Below are 25,629 nucleotides of genomic sequence, written 5' to 3'. Positions count from 1 at the left end.
CTGTCAATATGGCGTCGACAAACCACAACTTTGATGTTGTTCTCCAAAGTTTCGTGAAAAACAACAAGTATAACAACATGGATGAGTGTACTGGCAATATTAATGAGAATTTGACTTAAGCAATTTAATTTGAAAAAAAATATTTTTATTGTCTTTTATTTTATATTAAAATAGCTTATACACATTAAGAAAAACACTTTTTGAACGGATTAAAGCTAAACACCGTGACCACGCATGCTGAAAAGCACGCGAAACGTCGGAAAAAATAAAATAAAGTTTTTAATAATAATACATAGCTTTAATCCGTTCAAAAAGTGTTTTTCTTAAATATTTTTATGACATATTTTTCACTCTGCCGATTTTTATATCTGCTAAATAATGACTCTATTGTACGAATGTATTCTCAGTGTATTAAATGATGTAACAAACGCTACGGCTGAATGTCTTTCAGACCGTTAGTTAAACGGCTAGGCTAATTAAGCTAGTTGGCTGCGACATACATATAAACAAATCACGTCTCAACTGTACAGGTACGTACAGGGAAGACGCTTGAGTCGTCGACACACAGGTTGTTTTTGTTATCGACTCCCTTTTCCTTTCCCCTCTTTCTCGAGAATTTGTTACTATAAATTTATGTATAGCACTGTCTAGTAGCAAGTAGTGTCTGATATTGGTTATGGCATAACACTATAAACGCTGATTTGTTTTAATGTTATCTACCGATACCTATTGAATTGAATACTATTTACACTAGATTGTTTATGATGTCAACATGTGAAATAAACTTATGTAAAGCTTAGCAATGATTGAATCATAAACTTATCCTCAGTTTAAAATTTTAAATGATATCATTAATTTTTGCTTGTAAGTGATTTTTTTTAATATGAGCAGTGCTGGTTTTACTTTAATTGTCTTGATTAAAACGTATGAAATATACTTTTTGAAAATAAATGATTATGAATGTTTGTAAAAAAATAATAATATTTCATATTAGATTTTGTCAATATAATGTAGATATTGTGATTTATTCCTAAATCTTATTTTATAGGATGGCAGAGTCGGGATTTGATAAAACAAAGTTAAAACTTAAAGTAAATAAGAGTCACTTTGTTCGTCCACATTTATTTAGAGACATCAGTATAAAATATATGAGATATAAAACAGTACAGTCGTAACTTAAACTAAAATATTTAAATATACAAATATAAAATACTTTCCATATATTAAAATTAAATGTCTCTGCTGATGAATTGAGAGTTCTTGTTTGTTAAAAAAATTGTAATTTTGAATTAATTAAAAGTAAATGAAATTATTTAGAAACATGACGTGAAAGTTCACTGTGATAAAATTTGTATTAGATTATTTTCTTTTAAAGATTTTTAGCGTTTTGTCAAGCTTATAAAACCAGTTTAATATATTTTAAATGTAAGAAGGTTTACAAGAAACTTTATTTTATCACAGTGAATGAGACTTAGCATAGTATATAATATAGTGATAGTAATATTATTTTGTATTATGTTAATAAAATTGTAGCCACTAAAAACTTCACACAGTAAATCATAATACATATTCAACATAATTTGGATCTATAAAAAATACATTTTTTTATATTAATATATTTTTTTAATATACGAAAGTGAGACAAAGCTTAAGATTTATTAACATAATACGTGTACAACATTTACGATTACATTGTTACTCAGAAATAACATCGATTAATATAATATAATACATATGACTAAAAGAAAGTTATAATGGATACAAACGCTTTTCATTAGCTTATTAAATGTACTGAGAGAATAATTTCGCTATTTATGTTTAAAAAAATACTGTACTAAGTAGCCCGCAATATCAATTCTCTTGGTTTAATTAATAAAAATAAAACTTTTAGTAAAGATTATTTATTTATTTCATCGAGTATAATTAACATAATTATTTAAACTAAGAAACAGGTGTTTGCCGTTATTGTAGCTTTCTTTTAATTTATTCAGTTAAATAATATACTATAATTTAGTTTACATTAATACACTTATCTAAGTTATTTTTGGCTATTCAATACACTCGGAATGTATGACGACTTACTGACAATTGTCAAAAGATACCTAAATAACACAAAGTTACGTTATGGATCATGGGTTGATTTCCATTTATATATTTATATTTGTTGACATTTATAATCATTATTCGAATACGCATATATAAAGAAAAATGATTATCGCATAAAGAAAACATGTTATTTGAGAAGATTATTAGATGTATACGCAAATCTTTTAATAAAGAATTCAAACACATTTATGTCGAATATACAATTTGTTAATATTTACAATAAATATGAAGATGTGATAATAAATAATACTTTATTTGCGCTCTGTACAAAACTAAGATTATCATGAAATCAGCTAAACAAATTAATAAAAAAAATTCATTAGATGAGAGTAAAAAACAAAAGACGAAACGATTTCTAAGCAGCCCATTTGGACGCAACGTATCGTTTTTTGTTTTTATTTATAATGATATAAAATATTACTAGAAATAACGACAAAATACTAAATTATTTGTTTGTTGAAAACATTATAACAAAATTACAACAAGCATAGTGATATCCAACGCTTAAATTACTTATAACAATGAAATTCGACAAAATTTGGCACGGCAATAAAATCTTAAAAGCTCTAGTTATTATATAAGCAATCGTAATAATATCTATGGAATTAAATTTGTTAACCGCTATAAGTTCTAGAAACAATTCAGTCTGAAAAGCGAAAATATTTTGGTTCTTAGAATATACATTTTGGCTATTTTTATGAGGCCTGTTAAAACATAAGAGTCGAGCCATCTGAAGGTTCCAGAAGTTAATGCTTAGGAGTAAACTTTCCCTTGAAATTACTGCTTATGTACCCTTAATACGAAACACATATCGAATCGTAAATGCAAACAAATAGTTAAAATAATACAAATGTATTGAAAACTAAACTCCCTTTACGTCGTACTTAGGGTGAACGGAACGTATAAATTTTGAACACTAAGAAATAAACGACCCCAGGTCTGAGCAACACGATAACCTCTTTACCTATGTGACTATTAAACGGTAACGAACAAATCATGTTATAATGTAACAATTTGATAGTATTTTACGTAAGCGTTCAATTGTTAATCTCAGGGCATAGATCAAAAAAATAATGTATATTCTAAGATTTGGCAACTTTATGTAAAAGCGTTGGTTAAAGCGTAATGGTTCAGAGAGTATTTCAACTAACACCCATATCTTAGCCCTAAAACTATACACCAATTACAACAACAAGTTAATATATGTCTTCAATCATTTACCTACGTAACTTTATTATTTGGACTGTGAAGCTTTAAAACTTCCAAAATCGAAACGAACACGAATATACAAATTGACTCGTTCGCATCGCATACTACACTGTATTCTTTAATTATTTGATTTTGTTTAATAAAAAAAAATATACGCAAAATTCATTTAAAAAAGTTAATCTGTGTCACAACAGGAAGGCTATCTTTGTGGTCTTAAATACAATACGATTAAAAAAAATGCATTTGAACGTAAACTTTTTGTAAATAAAATTATCTCCACAGTCCACATAATAATCTTGATGATGATGTACAGCGTTCCTTTATAATAATGAAAAAAGGTTATAGTAACCTTGAATAATATAGTACATTGATAAAGTATGGATCAATTATTGGACCCATATATAAAGAGAATTTGATATATCTTATAAATACTTAACTTACGGTGTGGGCGAAATAAAAGTGGGTCGTGCTACAAGTGAAAAAAAAATCAAATATTTTTAAATGAGTATCAGAAAGTTAGTTTAGAACACTCTTTTCAGTCTCTTATGATTAAAATGCTAGGACTTCCAATTAACAAAATAAGGGGTACATTATGATCATATATTCTGTTATTTGATATAATTAGATATTTTTTATTTTATTTATTAATATAAATAATGAACATATTTTATATAACTTTGTATCTATTCCTTATAATTCAAAACATGGCTGCAATCATGTGATGTAAACTTATGTAAATATATTATTTATAGAGAAAATATAAACCATAGATATTTGTATACATACTTTTTTGCTGCATATGGACTGTGAGAATACTTTATATGTTTATGAGTAAAATTTAAATTCAATATACTTTCTCCAATAACGTAATTAAGCTCATTAACCAACCCGTCCGTGGAAGGATGTGACATTTCAAGCCATTTTGTATGTATCTGTGATTTTTCTACTGCGACGTTTTACATCTGTAAGTTTTACCTGTCGTTAATCTAAAACGTCACATCTGTCCAAAGTGTCAAGAACTGTCAGACGTTAATATGTCAGATATTCCACAATTTGATATGTCAGAAAATATAATAGACAAAAAGTTATCAAATTCGAAAGGATGTTGTAAAATAACAACTACAAAATACATCTCTATAGAACCCACATAGACTAAAAATTCCTTTTAAAACTTTTGTGAAAAAATCTCAAAAAGAATAAAGGACTAGAAATAGAGTTCCAAAAGGTATATCAAAATACAAACTAAAATTACCGTAGGGTAAGATTACTATTACTTACTATATTTTTTTTATTTAACATAAAACTACTACACATAGAGAATAATACGAATATATTATAATGTGAATTACCAAGGTCGATAACATTAATAACACATTTGTCTCTAGAGTCAGAGCGTGTGCTCTATACAAAAACAAAGTTACAACTATGGAGTTTCTGTGCAATGCGATTAAAAATTAATAAAATTTTAGACTACCCTCTTTGTCTAAACTAAAATAGTCTACACTGTTTTCCTTTACTAGATTCTTTCGGTCAAAATTTGCATTATAAAAGGGAAAGTGTTGTCAAAACTGTAATTAGATTAAGTTTTTTTTAAAAGAGGGTTCGGCTCGAGGATATTGTTTATTCATTCAAAGAGATTTAAATTACTCGAAATAATTCTTGCAAATATAAGTTCCAATTAACCTTATCGACATTGACAACTTACAATCTTACAAGAAAGATGGTCAGTTTAAGTCTCGCTGCCGGCTGAGGGCTGCTTGATAAGATCCACTTGCCCCACACTAGCTTGGGTCTTCAATTTGGGTCGGCATTGTGGAGTCTCAACTACGCAAACTCCTCCATGATATGTTCTGTAATCCCCAATTTCAATGCGACGCGGCGAATGGTACTCAACTCCATATTTCTGGTTGTAACAGTGTATGCAGACGCACCTGGAAACAATTAGTATTTAACTATAAGAAGTACTGAGTTATAAGATGTTATGACTTGATAACGGTTTTATGTAGATTTGTACATCTTAGAAATGCTTTGTGGTTTCCAAAGTTGATGTTTATATTATTATTATTCTAATGTGCCAGTTTGTGCGTTTAAGTTTTTTTAATCTTGTTAAAAAGACATAATATACAGCATATTCGTATATAGTCGATATTAAGGAACTACTTATTATTAAAACATATTATTATGGAGACCGTAGACCTACTGGGTATACGGAATCTCGGGTGAAGTTAGTTAGACAAAACTCGCGTGAGTCCCGCCTCCAACTTGATTAGCAAGGCACGATCCACGCCTGCAATACATAAAATAAATATGATTTCTATCGAGGCAGACCTGTTATGTTATTAGTTGTTAGAACTAGGTTAAAAAAGTATATATGTAAGTTGTTTTTAATGTATTTTAATTGTAGAATTATTAGTGTAGATATTATTGTGTAGTTCTATAGTGGTAGTAGTAAGTCTTAAGATTAATGTTTTTATAGAGTTAAAATTGAAATCAAAGAATCATTTATTTAGTAACAGTTTTTAACGTCAATAAAAAATAAATTAGGTTTATTTTTTTCATATCCCATATCGTAAAAAACTTCCGTGTCGTAAACAATTTTTATTCACTCACAATAGTCCGCTTTTCATTTAGTTTATCACTTTTAATTAAAGTAAGAGTATGATGGCTTAGTTACGATCAAGCAATAAAAATATATAGACGCAGTTTAATTGGATAAACATACATGTATACATTTGATGAACATGCAATATATGTGAATATAATATGTACACGATTCATATGGCTACTAAAAAACTAGTAGCGCTAAAGCCTTGTAGGTCTGGGTCTCAGATTTCTGTATCTGTTTTATGATCATTTGTTTTTTCTAATAGGCAAGTAGGTGATCAGCCTTGCCTTCTGACACACGATGGGTGGCGAACGTTGGGTCTAAGGCATGTCCATGGTTACCTTACGATGTTTTCGCTCACCGTAAGGGAAACTGTTAAAATGTGCACATTGAAAGTGAATTACGTATCTAGCTCTATAAAAATATCTAAAAATTGTGTTTCAGTTTAAGCAAAAACGAAGTTTGTAAATTATATACAAAATGCATAGATGTCTCATAGGGACTATCTTGAATGCGGTCTATAAAAACTTATGATTAAAATACGATAAATAATAATAATCAATGGCGCTACAATCTTTTAGGTCTGGGCCTCAGATTTCTGTATCTGTTTCATGATCGTTTGTTAATTGAATAAGTCAATAAGTCAAGTAGGTGATCAGCCTTCTGTGCCTGACACACACCGTCAACTTTTTGTGTCTAAGGCAAGCCGGTTTCCTCACGATGTTTTCCTTCACTGTTCGAGCTAATGTTAAATGCGCACATAGAAAGAAAATCCATTGGTGCACAGCCGGGGATCGAACTTTCGACCTCAGGGATGAGAGTCGCACGCTGAAGCCACTAGTCCAACACTTTAACTACGAAAAATTAAAAATACGATAAAATCGGGTCTAATAGTCGAGATCCACGTTTGTCACCTAAATTTAACTAAACAACCATTAAATATAATCTACTGTTCTTCTAATATAATAATTCATCTATTCTAATATATAATATAAAATAATTCTATGGTGTGCAATTGTTTTCTAAAAAAAGTAGTATTGAAATATTCACCTCAATATGGCTCCCAACAATCCAACTCCAAAAAGTAAGCCACCCGATCCCATAAGAAAATACCGATGCTGTGCAGCCTCCGCCCCGGGCGACAACTGAACTAATCCTACCACCAGGACCACGATGCCGAGAAGAAGAGATCCAACTACTGCGTGAAGGAAAGCGGTCTGAAAATTTAAAATATTTTTAGAAATTAACATTCTCCTACTACTTCATCTAGAGTACATTAGAGCAAGGTTTTAAAGAGTTTTTTTAAAGCTTTAAGCCACTCTATCATGATTTATTTTTCATAATAGTCTGTTAGTTTTATTATACCGTTGGACATAACCGTCAATGTATGCATATAGTGTAGGTAGAGTAGACAGGTAGTGTAGACAAAGAACATTCATAAAAGTGTTCTATCACATATGTACTAGATCCGGATTATTTTCGAAAAAGTATGATCTGTTTATTGACAATACAACTCACCTTCCTACAAAAGTACAACTTGTGGCTGAAGGTGTCAGACGCAGGGCTGGATGGGTCTGCCATCCTGCCCAGCTGCAGAGGAAGCTGCGAGGGGCGCCGCCCCCCGCCGCGCTTCTCCCCCCGGCGCCGCTCATGCCGAACGGCTACTGCTGGCATAGCCCCGATCATTTTTTTTGCTGTACCTAGAATCCATATCCATTCCGATATCTAATATCAGTCTTTCTATGGAAACGGTAAGTCAATAAAATATACATTTTTAATTAATTGTATATCGTAATACTTGCTTAATAAGTGCGTTCACAGTATCTGAATACCAGATTGTGCGGAAGGGATTGAGTTCAACCTAGTGTAGAGCAAAAAAGCAAATCAAGTTGTTAATTATTAGCATTGGCTAGGTTTAGTTGGATAAATTATTTAAGTCATACTTTACTTACACTTCGTGCGTTGATTACTGGGTTGTAAAAGAGACTGGAGCATATCTGAAATAAACATAAAAACTCTATCAACACTTTATGAAAACCTTGTATCCGTTAGGTATTTTGTACCAATACTGGTCATTAATGCATTTTTATATAAAAAGTGGCCGTTCACAAGCATCATACCAAGAATGAATTTTAAAATGGCTGAACAAGACGATTGTTTGCAGTAACGACTAAGATGCAGAATGAAGAACATTGATTCGAGTTCTTTCAAACCTAGGAGTTTAGACACCTCTCTTTCAGATTCTTCGGGAATATAACGGATTAAGTACTACTTATCCAAAGCTTGACATATTCGGTAGTGGCTGATCAATTTTAAAAAAAGCCTATCTGATTAGGTTAATCCGCAGTTTTGCTAGTTATTTCTATTCTATTGTACTTTTATTTTATATTAAAAATTGTGTAACATTTATGTTTACTATAATTGTAACTTATTTTAAAAAAGATAGGATGTAATATTTACTGCATATTGTGTGGTCTATTTTTTTCGACACGTTTAACTGGTGATGAAACAGATCATTACACTGCAATCATTTGAATTGTTATTAGTCTTAAAATCAAAGTAACTTTCATATAAAAACAGATGCAAAGCCGAGATGTTTTGAAAACTGTCAGTGCAAGTAATCTATAGTTCGTAACATGATGTTCAGTTCAATTAGCGCAGGATACCGAGAAAATGTGGGGAAAATGTTTGTGTATTTTATCAAAGTGAGTGCTTTTGATAGCTGATAAATTCTAGGGTATTTCACGTTCAAAAAGTTAGCGCAAATTATAACATTTTAAATATGTTAAAACTCTAAAAGGCAATCTTGCATAGTAAATACATGTCCACGTTTTTAAAAAATAAGAAAAACTACTCGATACCTTTCTAGAATGAATTTATATATGTTTTAATGCATGTGGGTTTGAATTCAGATTAATAACTATAATATATTGTTCATTTATAAAATTTAAAAAAGATGGTCCAGGCTTAATATTACCATAGTACTTATGAGTGTCCACTGGCTTTGTAGTGACTATATTTGTAAATTATACTAACAACGTTAAACCTAAAAGTTGAAAATGTAGGTTACATACATTAAAATCAGTCATATTTTGTTAAAGGTCAAGCTTTCTAAACTTAGTTACTGAAGTATAAATGGCGATATCCATTAGTTGAACGAAAAGCTTTCACTACAACGGATAACTTACTGTAGCGTGCTTTAAAAATGTATACATATATATTGTGAAGAATTCAATTTCCAATTTAGTACAGGCTGAAATCCTTCCAACATAGTAATGACAACCAAGTCTTAGCTGTCTATTAATTGTCTGGTGTCCATCAATTCAGATTCTTCGGAGTAGACCATCGCATATTCCATTTAATGAATTGAACATTATAAGTTGCCTTATTTTTTTTAATTCATTGAGTACGTTACAAAAACGGGAAAATTATTTTTAATGTTTAAGATACAGTTACATGTATATTGTGTGATAACTTAGGCCTAGGAAATCTAATTAAATATTCTAGTCTTATACATTTTAAAGTAATTATAGTAGGTCTGATTTGAAAGTTAGTATAATTAGCAATAATGCAATACGTTTATGCGTTTACGTCTCGAAAACAAATAAAAGCTATGTGAGGCTTATAATAAATTTGCACAAGTATTTTAAAATTAAACCTATATATTTTATACAAATAAGGTGTGGAAAATTTATTCACTTGAGGTGCTTGTGACCAGTAAGTATCGCGAGGGAATATTACGTCATGTCAAATTGCTTTTAGTATCCGCCATGTAAGCGGTAAGTTTATTGCCTATTTCTGGGTTTTCTGCGATCCTAGTAAAATTATATTTATGGTTATACATCTTTATGTTTTTACTTTATTGAAACGGAAATATAGACTATATAAAATATATATATTTCCTCAGTGGGATAAAAAGGGCTCTCAACCGACAGCCAAATACTTTTAATTTCGCTTAATACAATGATGTATGTGCTTTCTGTTCAGACCAAATCCAAACCGGCCAACTAATTTTATTTATTGTACTAACGAATTAATGTATGACTTTTGTCATTAAATAGATAATCTGTGTTGATCTAGTGGCTTCACAAAACAGATACAAAAATCTGAGGCCCAGACTTAAAAGCTTGTAGTGTGCCACTGGTTTTTTAAATTATGATGTTTATTCTCTCTGAAACTTGATAATGTTTTATCAGACCACGAAAACGTGTGATGGCAATTAAACCCATCAATTATGTATGTGTAATTTAACATTACATGTATTATATTATTCTACTAACAGTAAGCAGAGTACAAAAAGATAGTGTTTATTTAACAAATATAACGGTATCTATTTAGATACATATATTCATAATTTTAAATGTTCATTCTAGAACTATTTCACAAAGAAAGAAGAAACGAAAAAACCGCGTTCTAATTCTGTATTCTTAGATTTTATTCAACAATCACTTTCGTTAGTAGAAAAGTATTTTCTATCTCCAAGGTATTCAATTTAGCGTTCCTCACTAAATTTTATCTATTAAAGGTAACTGAGATAGATAGGAAATGTCGCCAACATACTCGGGGAAATTCTTTGAGATTAATAGAAAACGTTTTTGTACCTCTTGAAACGAAACGACAAGAGACAACTACCGCTAAGCAAGGTTCTATAATATTATTACCATAGTTGATTAATTAAATGTTTTTTTTATCCCTGAATGCATAAAGTTATAAACGCATTGTGTTAAATAAAAATCTTAGCCGCGGTGCTTTTATCCATTTGTTTAATTAAAAGTTTAACACGTTTTAAATGAAAGACGTTAATACTTTAATAATTTATTAATAAGTGTAATAAATTGAGTGAAAATGAAATAAATTCTAATTGTGGAATGATGTGAATAATTTGTATTTTTGGGAGAAACCAACGTCACTTTATGCCATAAAACTGCTTAAATGGCGTATTTTTTAAAATAAATATAATGATAATATCATTAGGTGTAAGGTGAACTAAATAAAGAAATATTATTATAATTAAATTGTAAATTACGTAACGAATTTGAGCGAGAAATTGAAATGTAGTTTGAAAATTTTAAGCGGACATTTTCGCTTATCGCACAATAAATGCCGTAAGCTTTTCAAACTTTGCTCTGGCGTAAATTAAAATGTTCAAGGGACTTTTAATGAAGGTTTTTGTTTGAAAATGTATAATATATTTTCTATTGTTTATATAGTTTAGGCTATTTCCAATTACGTTGTTTCCTCCCAAATTGTATTAAAAATATTAATTTTAAAAAACTTATACGAATTTCTATGTTAGATAAAATTATTATTAATTTATCTTAAAAAAATCTACAAGAAATTGGTCTGTTTCAGAGTAAATTTGATTTATTAAAATTTCAATAAGTCAGAAATTGGCTGATTTAACTAGGATTACCGTTTCAGCGCTTATTAAATTTTAATAAAACATTTACAAGTGTGTCCAACATGAGTTAGTATCGTTTACAAATCTTTTATACGTCTAATTATTTTTGAGATTCTACTAGATTGTTGAATATTCGCGCACGTGAAAACATTTATGTATTTGTAATGGTTAGTCAAATTTGAACTTTAATGTTTCTTTTGAAAATCGGTTGTTCGACGACGTTGTCTAATATGAACTTCTCATGCTTGACACGTTTGAAGAATACATTTCAAAGGTACAAAACTACTTAAAATGATAGTTTTCAAGTTACATGAAGAGTAAAAAATCAATAAGTTTTTAAACAGATTGTAGTATTAGTTTCATTTGGATATTGTTTACGAAGCTAGGAATAAAAAAGAATGACTAAATAAACTCTAAAATACTTGCAATATAGCTTTTAAGTGCAATAACTACGAAAATAATAAAATACATTATTTTAAACTTCTGTATTTAACAAAATAAGCCTTTACAGCCATGAGAGTTTAATATGAAATCTTGTTAATGTTGGTCATGGTTCTTGTTTCAAATAATGTTTTTAAAATTAGATTTGTTGACTTATCTAATTTAATAAACATATTCAAGGCAAGTAGACAATTGAAAGAACAAATGTAGTTTAAAATAACTATTCTATTAAGGTCACTAATATCTTCTGAGACAGTTTGAGAATGATAAATGTCGGATGGAAGCGAATAAAGTCTGGAAAACCTTAAATTGTCCTAGAAATAGTAAAGTGCGCATAATACGCATAAATATAGGCGCAAAAGCGTTCATAAAAAATCTTCACGACATCGAAGCTTCGTAAAAATTCACAACTGACACGTTTTGAGCGTTGCACAAAATAATTGATTATAACGAAAAGCTCCATTAATTATAAATTTAAATAAATCTTGATTAACGGTTATAAATGCGAATTTATTAAATCATTTACTTAACTCGACGTTTCGATTGCTATACTGCTATAGTCGAAGTTACGAACTCGCCAGTTTCATAAATAAATGATTTAAATAAATTATGTAGACAATTTGTATTTATATCAAGCAAATACTATTTAATGGAATATAATTGTAAATTAACTCTGTATAAAAGTCTTTTTTACAATTTTTTTTAGCCTTGACTGTGTATTGAGGGAAAAATCTATAACTGCAAATAATACATATAGAGGGTTAAAAAGCGTACACGTATCAAGAAAAATCTAGTTAAAAGTGATATTAGTGGCGTATTTACATATCTTAGCAAGTATACAAAATAGTAACGATACCTATAAATACCTAATTATAAAAGTATAGGCACAAGAAATTTCATAATTAATTTTATGTGCGACTAGTCACGTTATTTGTGCATAATTTTATAACTTTGCACTGACACAATTTTTTACGTTTCCCAAAAAATGGTAATTTAACGATAAATTGTGTCATTTCAAAGAATCGTTTAGTGCATTACATCTATTTGAATTCAAAACGCGAAGTTACAAGTTAAACCTACTTATTTCATCGCAAGCGCATGGCACGTTAATGATGTAAAAGTTGTTTTTTTTAGAATTGTTATTTTTAATATCGCTTGTTTATAAACTTCTTATCACATCAGCTATAAGTTTAACAGCAAGCGGAACAATCATGTAACTAGACAACTTGTACAATCAAGTTTAGCCATACTTACGAATTTCTCATAACAATTTTTTATACATTCAAAACTATTTGCTCTTTCAATATCTTTTCTTTCTTAGCCCATTGCGCGTGAGTGTATTTATATAAATTTTTAAATGAGAGTCTTGATGAATAGGCGCAATCATATTCGTATAGATCATTTTATTGTTACACCGTATTAAAGTTAGTTACTTAATATATAAATAATTGCTATAAGCAAAACCCTTTTTACTACATATCCCGACTTTCCAATTGTCTACATGATATTGTAATTCGTGTGTATATCACCAGTATAAAGTTTCGTGATTATAACTACGATTATATACAAGCTAGCTGGTACTAAGTAGGGCTATAAAATATTTGATTGATATTAAAAATAATTTTAGCTTTCGAATGAAACAAATAATTTTAACAGTCAGTATTACATCACAGAATCCAATGTAGTTTTAAAGTTAAATATCCGGTTTGTAATTTTTAATATTCATCAAACATTTATCTTAGACTAGAAATAGTAAAAATAGTGCCATACACATACGTGATTTATACTACACTTGCGTAAAATACCATATATTATCGGAACACTAGTGTTAAGAACAAGAAAGTTATAAAATTAGCCCATAAGATTCCAGATTTACTTACAATATCTTATTAAGTATAAGGCATTTATAATATGTATAGCGGCAGATACGGTAAACGTCCGAAATAAGACACAACATTCAAGGATAATTAATGATTAATACAGGAGCTGAACTTTATTTTTAAAATTAAATTTTATGTATAAAAAGTTTTCGCCTATATTAAAATTTTTGGAAACAATTCTATTTGACTTAAGAAATAAAATTTCGTATCCCTGTCAATCTAGAATGTTTTGCAAATTAAAACGATGTAACAGGAGAAAGTAGTTCATGGTACACATTATTTCAAATCAACAGCCATAGTTGTCATAACTTACAATTCCATTATACGCTTGTAACAATGATAATAATAGATATAGATAGCTAGCTCACAATGTTCTTGCCGTAGGCAAAGGCAGCACAACAGAGTACTTACAGAATTCCAATTAACATTATACTAATGTACACATTTTCAACGGATGTCATGTATATAGTAATAGTTCCAATTAAATTAAAATACTTTGAGCAAAACATTTCAAAACTTAGATGATATAAATTAAATCACAAAATGCGAAAAATAGACTAAATATCAATTAAACCTTTGAATATCAGCCTTTTAACTGGTTTAATCTTAGATTTTTAATATACCAGAATGAAAGATCTCAAGATAAATACTTTTTTTTAAATAAACATATTGAAGAATAATTTAATTTTTTATCAAACTAATTATATAAAACTAAGATACAATTATAGTTATTCAGTAGTAGTATTAGTAAAAAATTCCACTGAAAAAAAAGGATTTAAAAGCCCTTTAAATGTACTTCAAATGTGCATTTGACAAGATAGCACAAGAATAAAGGTTAGGTTTGTAATTATACATAATAGTTGGGTATTATTATCTCACCATTATGGCCAGATAATGACCGTGTGCGTAGACACTCGAAGTAATTGCTCGGCGTAGTTCTTGCTACGCTAAGTGCTACGAGGATTTATTTTCCCTTTTATTGTTCATGAATTTATTCAAATTCCTTCATTCTATCAACAAAACATGTTTAAGAAGATTTTTTGGCACAAGTTTTGCGTAAAATAATGTTGAAAGAAATTGAATGGAATCAGTTTCAACGCAAATTAAAATACATACTAACTACCTACAAATATTTAGAAGTTATATTTATGAGATCAGTTCAAATGCAGATCAAATCTTTTAGTTAAGCTTGAGATAATATCAAATCAAAATTACAAGAAACATTTGGATAATACGGAAATGTTAACACTTTGGTCCATACAAAGATTACAAATATCACTCACACTTAAATTCAGAAGCTGTCAAGCTTGTTGGCAGCAACGAGGCATTTTTTAACATAAGCAACAGATTTTGTTATAGTTCATAATAAAGAGTTTAAAGTTACTCATAGCTTTCAACGCATATCATATTGATCCCCAATTGACAATCCGCTGATACCGAACATTCTATTTTATGGAGAATGCGTGAAAGTATTCGTTGTACAAATGAAATATTAAGGAAACATTTTAACGGGATATCACATGGTTTCCAATAAAATCAAAGACAATTCCATAAATAAGTAGAATATATGGGATCAACGAACGGTCAAGTTTTGTTATTCATATCTTCGACATGATCATGTAGCGTCCGTCTGATAGGAGTTCTCTCGTATCAGATGGGGATCCGGGGCTTAGGCTGGGTGCCATAGATGGCGTTGAATACGTGTCCTTGTTAAATTTTCCAAATCTTTTCTCACTCTCAGAAGCCATAGATGTTTCTTCTTCTACAATTTGCTCCAATGGCAATTCTCGCATCGCATCCCCGTTCAACGCGAGGGCGTTGACAAACCCGTGCACTCTATCGGAAGGAGGCTCAGTGTAAGTTTCTGTAATAGGCTCTGGCAATACCTCTGTAGCTCGGGCACGTCTAGCATTTTTTGTACGCATTCCACCCGTCTCTGCATCTCTCTCCAGTCTATGTCCAGACCTCGATCGAGTCAGTTGTTTTTGAACGTAGTCTTCTAATGCGTCCTCTTCGCTCTTAGTAAGATATTTGTGAAGGATAATTAAAAATACTCCAATGAATAGAGCAAAAAGTCCAGAACAGACGAGCTCGTTAAACCAGCTTACAGAACCGATGTTGCTCCAGGCTGTCACATCATCAGGAAGCCATCCAGAGGCGACGAGGAAAACTCCCAGGACGAGAAACACGACTCCAAGGTGGAGCATGCCAACAGAAGAGACGACTTCATTGTCGGCGGTCCCGGATTTCTTGTGGCGACGTCGCTCAAGACTGCCTGTAGAGCAGTGCGGAGATGTCACACCGGACTCCGTAGACTGGAGGGAGTAGCGCCTTTCCTTGGCGCGCTGTTGCTCAGCTCGTCGCTTCCGCTCGCGGCGGATCGCAAGCGCGGAGTGCAGGCCGACCGCATGCATCCTGCAAGCACGGGCACGGGTGAGCGCTCTATGAGGGCAGCGTGTGAACAGGGCTGCGGCGGCCGCAGGCGCGGGCCGCACGCCTAGTGGAATCCGCCGACCCGTGCCCGTGCCGTGCCGCGTTTTGGGGCCTCATTCTCTTTATTACTTCCAAAATATTAATTAATTTAAAGTGAGACGCAAAATATAACCAAGAGAATAGGGCCCCAAAATCATTACATCACGAATGTTAAAAAATCTTGAACATCGTCATCATGAACGTATAAAAACACATTTATAAATACACATTTTATAAAACATTTAGCAAAGAATATACATTTATAGTAAATATGGATGGTATTAAAATCCCAGACATCGCATAACTGCTTCGATGCACCGGTATAATGAAGAATTTTTTAGCATTTCGTGCATAATCGACATTGTTTACCTAGGCGACAAAGTAGTATGAGTATATATAGTTAATATAGGTTAGATTACAAATTAGAACGTCTATATCCCTACTAAAGTTTAAAGAATGATATTAACTGTTTTTTGTTAATATATTTTTGTTTTTGTTTCGTCGCTTAACATAAAATGTTTCATACGGAAATAAAACAAAATTTATTAATGATTATATATTTTGTATTATTAAAACTATATACGTATTCAAGTACTCTATTATTCAACGTTAAATATAGTTAAAAGCTGTCACAACATGGCGTCGCGCCATTTCAACCGTCTAATCGATAATAGGGCCGACGTTTTTGGTCTAACATCGAAGTATGTCTTATTATGTATACGCGAAAATTTTACCACAATTTTAACAGTATTATTTATAAAAAAGCAGAGAAGGATGAAGTAGATTAAACAACAAAACACGTAAACAGATATTAATACGAACAAAAATAATGTTTTCAAAGTGTCTCCATGCCGTATGGTGCTGACCACAATATAGGTCACTGCTGTAGGCCAGCATTACAGAATAGTAAAAAACGGAATAAATGTATAATATATAACAACAAAATATGCTTGTGTACATCTTAGGTATATACGTAAGTTTATAGTAATAATACTAAAGTAAATAAATAAAGTCTCCCTACAATTACCTACTCCTAAACAATGCTTTAAGCTGTCAAGTTATCTTATACCGAATTAATAAATAATAATAATTAAAAAGACAATACCGGGGTCTCTATAGATGGCTCCTTTTTGGTCCTCATGTACAAAATGTAGTATAATGTATGTTTACACGCATACCGTAACATGTCTCACTATATATGTATTATATGGCGTTGAAATTAATTAATAAATTGGATATTTTAAATTCAATCAATTTACAGGGTATAATTTTATAAAAGATATAACGTAACATGTTAATTTAAAAAGCAGCGGTGTAATTCAAACTTTTCATTTCTTTGCTCGTCTTTCTGCACAATGGCCACTAAGTGATCTTAATTAAAAAATGTTGACATTAAAAAGCGGCCTATGCCTCTAGCTATCTCCGTAACGAGCGACTTAAGACTTGCCCTTGTAGCGACGACTAGGTATATCATATTTGTTTAACGTCGACACGAAAAAAAATTACTTTATAGACTTTAATAATAAACAAAATATATAGTTTATAGGTTGAATTTAATTACGGGTAGGTTGGGTAGGTAGAATATATCGATACTAATATTATAAAGCTGAGGATTTTGTTACAATGCGTTAATATCAGGAACTACTGGTTGGAAAAAAAGGAGAAGACTTTACAATCTCGTAACCAACGCAGATATCTTCGAAATACAATTCAGTATAAAAATTACGCTAGTCTACGCCACAATCTGTCTACGTAAAAAGTAATATAGAGGGAAATGCCTTTGTGGCAAATGTGTCATTGTCCTGACGTTTGTTAAACAACTTTTATTTACACAGAGTAGGATACAAACAGACAATATACTTCTACTGGTATTATTAATGCGAAAAGAGTATTTTTTTGTTGAAAATGTTACGTAATGTTTTATTCGCAGTTAAACTTGTCTCCATTAATAACAGTTAAACAATAGACTTGTTTGATGTGTGGAATCAATGTGACTTGTCCCCCGCAAAGCTTTAAGTGGTATTTATTACAAAGAGAAAAACCGAGAATCCCAGATTTGGTTTCCACTCGAGTTTTGTGTTGAGAAAAATATATTTATTTACAAGTGAAGTTTTCTAATATATTTAACACACACATAGGTATTGAGGTGCATTTAAAGTGATTTAAAAACAAACGAAAGGAATGTGTCAGTATTACTGTAGGGATTGCCATTTTGTTATGTAGCATTTTATAATTTCAAAACACCTGCTAAATTTTATGTTTTTATCAACTTTTGCTTTTAACTATGTATTTAGTCTTGAGATAATGTATTGATATTTTTATCATTCATACATTTTCTCTACAGAGTATAAATAATGTCGCCCGCGTTGTTATGTCATCGTTTACACAACGCTTTTTTGTCTACGGGAAAGTCGTGGGAGCAATAGCTATATACTATAAATACTGTGTTTTTGCTTTAAAATTGTATTGACAATCAACAAACCTGTTTCAAATAATCCGTGTTAATCATTTAGCGTTAACCCTTCATTCATACCTCAGAGTATATTGTCCGTTGAGTTAATCTGATTAAGTTCAGTTGATGAATCATTCGCCGGTACATTAGTTAGTTAATATCACATGACAGGTGTCACAACCAGGTGTACTGACCATTACGGACTTGGCCAAGTGCCAGAAGCTACTTATGATACGGCATTATTATATTTTTGCCAAGTATTAGCGTAGGCGCTCGGTTAAGTTGTCAAACTCATGTTTTGAGGAAACTATGTATTTCATTAAACGCAACAAAAATGTGTGTCATTTATAATTACAAAAATTAATGAATATTTTTCATAACTAATTATATATGTACGTATCGTCAAAAAGGTATTATGTAAGAACAAAAAGTTACTATACTTATATCATTAAATCTCTCACTATGTCCTATATTTTTATCGTTTCGACTCGCACAGTCGACCGTCAACAATCTCACAATCCCCAGTTACTCTCGCAGCTTAATAGTTTTCTCGACTCTTCGCCGGAGAGCGACCTATTTGTGAAGCGTATGGTAATATATACTGCAAATCGGGAACTACTTTATTGTAATAATATAAAAATTTGTGAGATAGAAAAAGTCCCTGGACACAATGGCAGGGGACTAGAGTATGGCTTGTATTAAAAAAAAATTATGTATAAAAATATATTTAGAAAATATTAATGGATAGCACAAGGTTTTTAGCAAATTTTATAAAATAACTTAATTGTATAATATTGAATTTTTAATTAAAAATTTGCCATACATGAGCTGTATATAAATAAATAAATCTTTAGACTATGTAAATTATTATTTAGTTGCTGCCGTGATTTGACTATATGATATGATACTTCAACTACGCTTCTTAAATAGTACAAGTCCTTATACTATTTTGTTGTATGTACTGTGATCTTATAAATGAGTCAGTTAGAGTATGAGTCTAGATAAGAAAGTTTCATTAATTACACAATAAGGAAGACGGCTCGAACGATTCAGAGAGGGGTGATATTATTGTAAAAATAGTCCATAAAGTCAGGCCAGAAGTATCGGAATGTCCCTAAAATTAATGGCTGTGTTAACAGCATTGTATCATATTCATCCCCCACGCAATTAAGCAATGAATTCATCAACATTATATTTACGGGTCACGTTTCATTGCGCAAATAAAAACACGATAAAAATGCAGTAAACGTCGAGAAAATTCCGTATTTGAAGAAATGTTTTATGTAAATGTGAATGTCAGATTCTTACAACTTGATTCGTTTCAAACGTCGCATTTTCTCTCACAAACGTCTTATCATTTTTATTTAGGTTTAGTGTGACCGGTTTATCATGAGGCTGCACCAACTCTGGCCAACTCATCAAAGAGATAGGTATAATCCATCTGACTGAACCTGAACCATTGCGGATAATGGAGTCGCTGTATAAGTTCGATGACTTTAATTTAAAATGGTAAATAATACGATAGTACCCAAAGCAGGATTTAATTAAACAACCAAGATCGTGCAATACAATTCATTTACAAATTATGGTTTTATTTTATAAGATTGTAAAGGAACGATTCTTACGATCACATAATGCACAGAGCAGTAGCTAAAGAAACATATACATTATACCATTACTTACGAATTTCCCACTGAAGAATAAGTAAGCCAAATCAATGTTCATAATTTCATATGAATACATAAATAGCGATGATGCGAAGCATAGTAGCGATGAATGAAAATATCCTTCTACAAAATTGAAACGCAGTAAACCAATTAATAAAATCGTCTTTTGAAAAATATCCTGACTTGGCGATTTACTCTTGAATTATATTTAAAAAATAAAATAAATACTTTAATGCAGTTTTTCCTTTAGACTGTATTATACAGCCACAATCTTAAGCACGGGACTAATACATTTTGGAAATATTAAAAAACTGCAAATAATAAAACAATAAATACTGTTTGGATGATTTATAAACGTATTGCAACACAAATTGCGGAAATCCGTCTGGACTTGTAACTGGAACAGTGAATCACTTTGATCGTTCTGAATGTGATCGTAATGCAGATATTGTTTAGTAATGAGCTCCACATTTTCTTTTACATCTCATTACTTAAGTTGGTTCGTGGTAACAAATATATTTGAGATTATGTTGGAATTGTAATTAATGTTTTAATATTACTTTATTAAATGGCTTAAGTAAGCTCTTAATGAATGACCGTATAGTTGTAACACGTAGATTCATAGCAATATTCAATGAGACCCCCCGCCGGCTCGCTTGCATCCTGTCCCATAGGAAAATAAGTTTCATGTCGTATTTGGTGGGATAAAGCTAATATTATTTTACACAAGAATTTTCAAATGCGCATTAAAAGATTTAAGTTATCTAGCTTAGATCAAACATAATTAATCTGCAAGGTAAGCTAAAAAAATCCCTATATTATTAGAAAAAAAAATCATGCGTATATCATAAATCAACCAACTAACACGAATTATATTTATTACTAAAGCGAAGAACAAAAAAAAAAATTGTATCAGGCGTTATCCGTAAAAAATTATAAAAATAAATTTCTCTGGTAAGTTCAGAGAAAAACCATAATAATATCTTCGACGACACAGCATAATCCCTATCATATCTTTCACTTCACTGAATAACCTTTTCTCAAATCCTTGGCTTTGTAAGGCTTATCTTAATACATAATCACAGAAGCTGTAATTCATACGAAAAACGGCAGTCCAGTCTTATCACTAAAACCCCATTTTCTTACACTAGACCGATTGGTCCAAATACTTTTAGTGATGGAATTTTTTTCGGTGTTCTTTGATTAAGATATAGGTATAGGATACATTCCATATTTTGTGAATGTTACAAACAGAAAAAAATGCAACATAATAAATAATATTTCCATGTTCCCACTGACATTATATAGCTTTTATATTTACTGAAGCGTTCAAAGTTGTTGCACAATATTCTCGGAAACGTGATACAAAGTGACAACTCCCTTCTCGTACGTATCATCTAATTTCCTGCACTCGATATAATAAATCTAGGCAACAGACGCGGCCTATATATGACCTGAAATAGTTGCTAGCTAATATTTCGAGTGGATGGAGTTTAAGGAATTGGAACACATGAAATGTATTTTTGCTACACAAAGAAAACTAATTAGGTTTTACATTATTTCTCGTTCCTTCCTTTATAATAAGAATATCAACCTTCTAGAAGCTTCAAACACAGTTTATTCGGTGTGCCCGCTTTTATGGAAGAAACCTCTTGCGTGTTTCCGAAGATTTTCCCCAGTAAAGGCCTATTTATGGTCGCCTAGAGACTCAGACGGATTCTATTCAATTTCTATTTATTTTTCGTAGAATATTGGTAAATTTACAAAAATAATGAAATACGTAATTTGTATGTATTTGTGTAATTATTCTAAATTTATATTTGTATGTATTATTATTATATTTGTATATATATTATTAAAGTCGTTATGTCTATAATATATAACTAAATTTTATACTTAATGTAATTTTTCCCCTACAGGTTCATAAAAGATACCTAAATAGGTTTATAAAGGTAGATAAGTTCCTTTCAGTTTTATGAACAAACATTTTATGATGTAGTAGCAGCCTTATTTGGAGGCCCACGAATCGCAATTATGACTCCAGAGTTTTATTGAATATTTTGATATTATAATGAAATTGAATAATAATGATATCGCTGACTAGTCATGAGCGATATGTCGGGCTATGGCGGCGACTTGGCGGGACCAATAAGAATCTATTATTAAAACATAAGCTAACTATTGTTATGAAAGAAAAAATAATTATAATAATCATCATATATAAATCTTATCTATGAATAATCTAGTAAATATATATTTTTGAATATGAAATCTAAATTCTTTGCTATTGCATATATAATATAATTCTACTCGTAGATCATATGTAGAGTTATTACCATGGCTCCAAAAAATGAGTCATAAGTCATAATAAACAACATCGCCTAAATTATGGACTCTTGATAAATTAATGAGATTTTTGCCTTAGCGTAATTACATTTTCATAACTACGTAAACAAATTCAGGGAATCATTGCGTTTCCTTTGTGCGTGACCCAATTATGCTTTATTATATGCGGAATTTTTTAAGAGGTAAAATTATACCTAATGAAAATGCTATAAAACCTTCGAATATTTGGCACAGGTTCCATGTTTGAAGAATTTATAAGTTATTTCATAAAGAAATGACAAAAAGGGGTTTTGTTGTTACGAAGCGTAGCTTGCCTTTTTGCTTGTAATTTTTTGGCAATGAAGTAATTATTTTTAATAGTTTATAAAATAATAACGAGTGTTACACACCTGTATATTACAGTTGAAAATTAATGTTTAATAGTCACTTAAATAGTAGATAAAAGTTGTTTTTGACTTAACCGTAAAGTCCTGATGGCATGTCGAGATGAGCATTTATTTTCGTTGTAACATTTAAAATATTGTAATAACATAAGGACGCTCAAATTGTTTACATTATATCAGTATTAGACGTTTTTTAGGAATAATGAAACGTTGCTCTCGAATGGCGCCAAAAACCCAATAAATATCGCGCATGCGCTTTGGCGGGCTCTGCCACAGATTAGCAAACATTGCAATAAGTATGTCATAGCGTCGGCCGCCACTACAAATCGTAACTCTAGGAAATACTAAATAGTAGAACACATTTGGTGACACTAACTTCTTGGCCTTGCCTGTGATTCAGTTAAATTAAAATATTTTTTTAGAGTTTTTTCTTAAGTTTGTTATTTAAAACTTACAGCAAAAGAATTAAGAAATATACAAAAATAAATTATCTGGCCATAAATCGTAGAGAAACTACAATTTATACATTGTGTTATAGAGCCAAGTATACTTTTTGTCGGCTTAACCTATTTGGCCCAGAAACAATGGGGTTTACTGTTACGAATACAATATTTTATGATCTTGGTTACATTCAACTGATATTAAATTATTTTGGAAAATGTTAGATTTTTATGGGTGTATTCCAGCTGCATATGAATGAATTTTGTTTAGAAGTCATTTATTAATTAATTTAATTTATAATTGAAAAATTGGGCTATAAAATCGTAGTTACTGAGTTAGTTATAATTAAAAAGTACTTATTTAGTCAAGAGCCTGTGCAGTGACTGTGTAACTAATTTAAAGGAACGAGTACAGCCATTAGATTCTTCATAAAAACCTGGTTTTATGACACCATACAAGTTATAAAATCAAAATTCCACGCCATTGCATACTCTTAATATACTACAACAATAGACTAGCTACCAGACCAATTACATACAAATGTATCAAATATTTAATTTTGATATTTACATTATTGCCATTGTTTCCAAATTTCAAGATTTTCTTTCAATATTGTAATTTTATATATATCCAGAGCTATTCGCTATGTTGCCAATAGTTAGTCTGTGTTCACCGCAATTTACAGCCAATTCGTGTGTGGAGAGCAATGCAATTAAACCAAAATACGAGTAATAACGCCGATATAAACATGTTCAATAAATATATATAAGTGTATTAAACTTTGTCAAGCAATTAAGCTAATCAATAATGGAATATAAATATAAAATTAAGACATACTCAAAGTTTTCTTACACTTAAACTGCGCAGTTTGGTTCGGCAAAGATTTAGTACCTGTTACGAAATACCTTGGAGGTGAAATAAAAGAAGTCCTACAATGTTTTATATAACGAATGTAAAATCATGTTAAACCGGGCAGTAAAATCGAATAGTCGTTACAACGGTATAATCGAGAGGTCAGCGGAATGCACGTATCCAGAAATAGTCAGTGCGGAATGACGGAGTGCACGATGTTTACAGCTAACAAAGCCAGGGCAACAGAGGTTTACAGGTTATGGACATTCGACCAGCTTTGAGGTAAACGGTTGCATAAAGTCATAGCGATCGTTTGATCATTGACATAAAATTTAATTGGCTCACAGTCCAGGAAAAGAAGACAAGTTATATACACGCTCGTATTCGTTCGTTACGCTCTTATTTCAAAGTGATATGAAAGCACTGAAATGTGTCAATGACAAATAAAGCATATTTTTCTACTTACTTATTAAGAGATTACTCCGAGATAAGTCAGGTTTTAATAAAACACTAAACTAAAAAACTAAAATATCTATGTCTAATTTTTGTCCAATGAAACGAAACTAGAGAAAGTGGCCTCTCTCTATATTATGTATCTCACCATCTAATACGCAATGCCATTTAATCTTAAAATAAAAATTCAATTGTTAGAAACCAGAAAAAAATGGCAAACAGGACATTTCGTGTCTTGTTTATTAGGGCAGGATTATCCGGTCTTTAAACTTATGTAAAACGGATCGTTTAAAATGTTAACGGCTTCGGAAAGACTCGGTTCATTTAAATGTGTCGTTTTGTTTGTAGCTTCTTTGTAGTAAGAATCTAGTGATTTTATTCTAATTCTTAAATCTTTTATTATACAATAAGTAAGATCAGTTAAACTAACGGGTAATTATAAATTGCTTAAGAAAAATAATTTATTATTGTCTTGTTTAGAACATTTTAATTACAAAAGCCAATTGATCTGATGACCAGTATGTCAGCGAAACGTCAATGTTGTTGTAATGCATATAAATAGCATAATTGATGGATTTTGTATACACTGGTGTTAATGACCGAATACAAAAGAGCATTTTTTCATAACGATTAAAATGTCGGCCAACCTACCAGCACAACTTTAAATAATTTAAATAATCTTTTTTGACTTAAAATCGTCGTTTCCAAAGCCAATCTATCAGTTATTCATGAACAAAAAAAATAGCCAAGCAGTGTTTGTTTATATCAACATAACATATTCTGATACTTTTCTCATAGAAAAACAATCGTTTCTTATTGTAATACTGAATGTAATTAGATTTTACGTCTTTAAAAATTATCTACTGGGTACCGATGGAAATCTTGCTTATAATTTCTATTAACAAAAAAAGTAGTGTGTCT

The 25,629-nt window shown here is 30.8% G+C and overlaps 1 protein-coding gene across 4 annotated transcripts in view; it reads right to left on the bottom strand.

Annotated features, from left to right (window-relative positions):
- Nucleotides 1–1,675: 1,675 nt before the first annotated feature.
- Nucleotides 1,676–25,629, bottom strand: part of LOC123708532 — a 35,538-nt gene continuing 11,584 nt past the window's right edge. Inside the window, exons 2-5 of one of the 4 annotated variants that reach the window (XR_006753618.1) lie at nt 7,873–7,917; nt 7,439–7,620; nt 6,971–7,137; nt 1,676–5,246 (exon numbers count right to left, since the gene is read on the bottom strand). Coding sequence is in view for 1 of the 4 variants with exons in the window: in XM_045659293.1 (XP_045515249.1) it covers nt 15,241–16,056 (816 nt within the window). In the remaining 3 variants the exon portion in view is untranslated. Of the gene's footprint in view, nt 5,247–5,543; nt 5,603–6,970; nt 7,138–7,438; nt 7,621–7,872; nt 7,918–14,395; nt 16,058–25,629 lie in introns of those variants that run through there. The other 3 variants (XR_006753619.1, XR_006753620.1, XM_045659293.1) reach the window with 3 other exon arrangements.

Source organism: Pieris brassicae, chromosome 4, assembly GCF_905147105.1.
Source record: "Pieris brassicae chromosome 4, ilPieBrab1.1, whole genome shotgun sequence".
Lineage (NCBI taxonomy): Eukaryota > Metazoa > Arthropoda > Insecta > Lepidoptera > Pieridae > Pieris > Pieris brassicae.
This window is presented reverse-complemented; position numbering and strand designations above follow the sequence as displayed.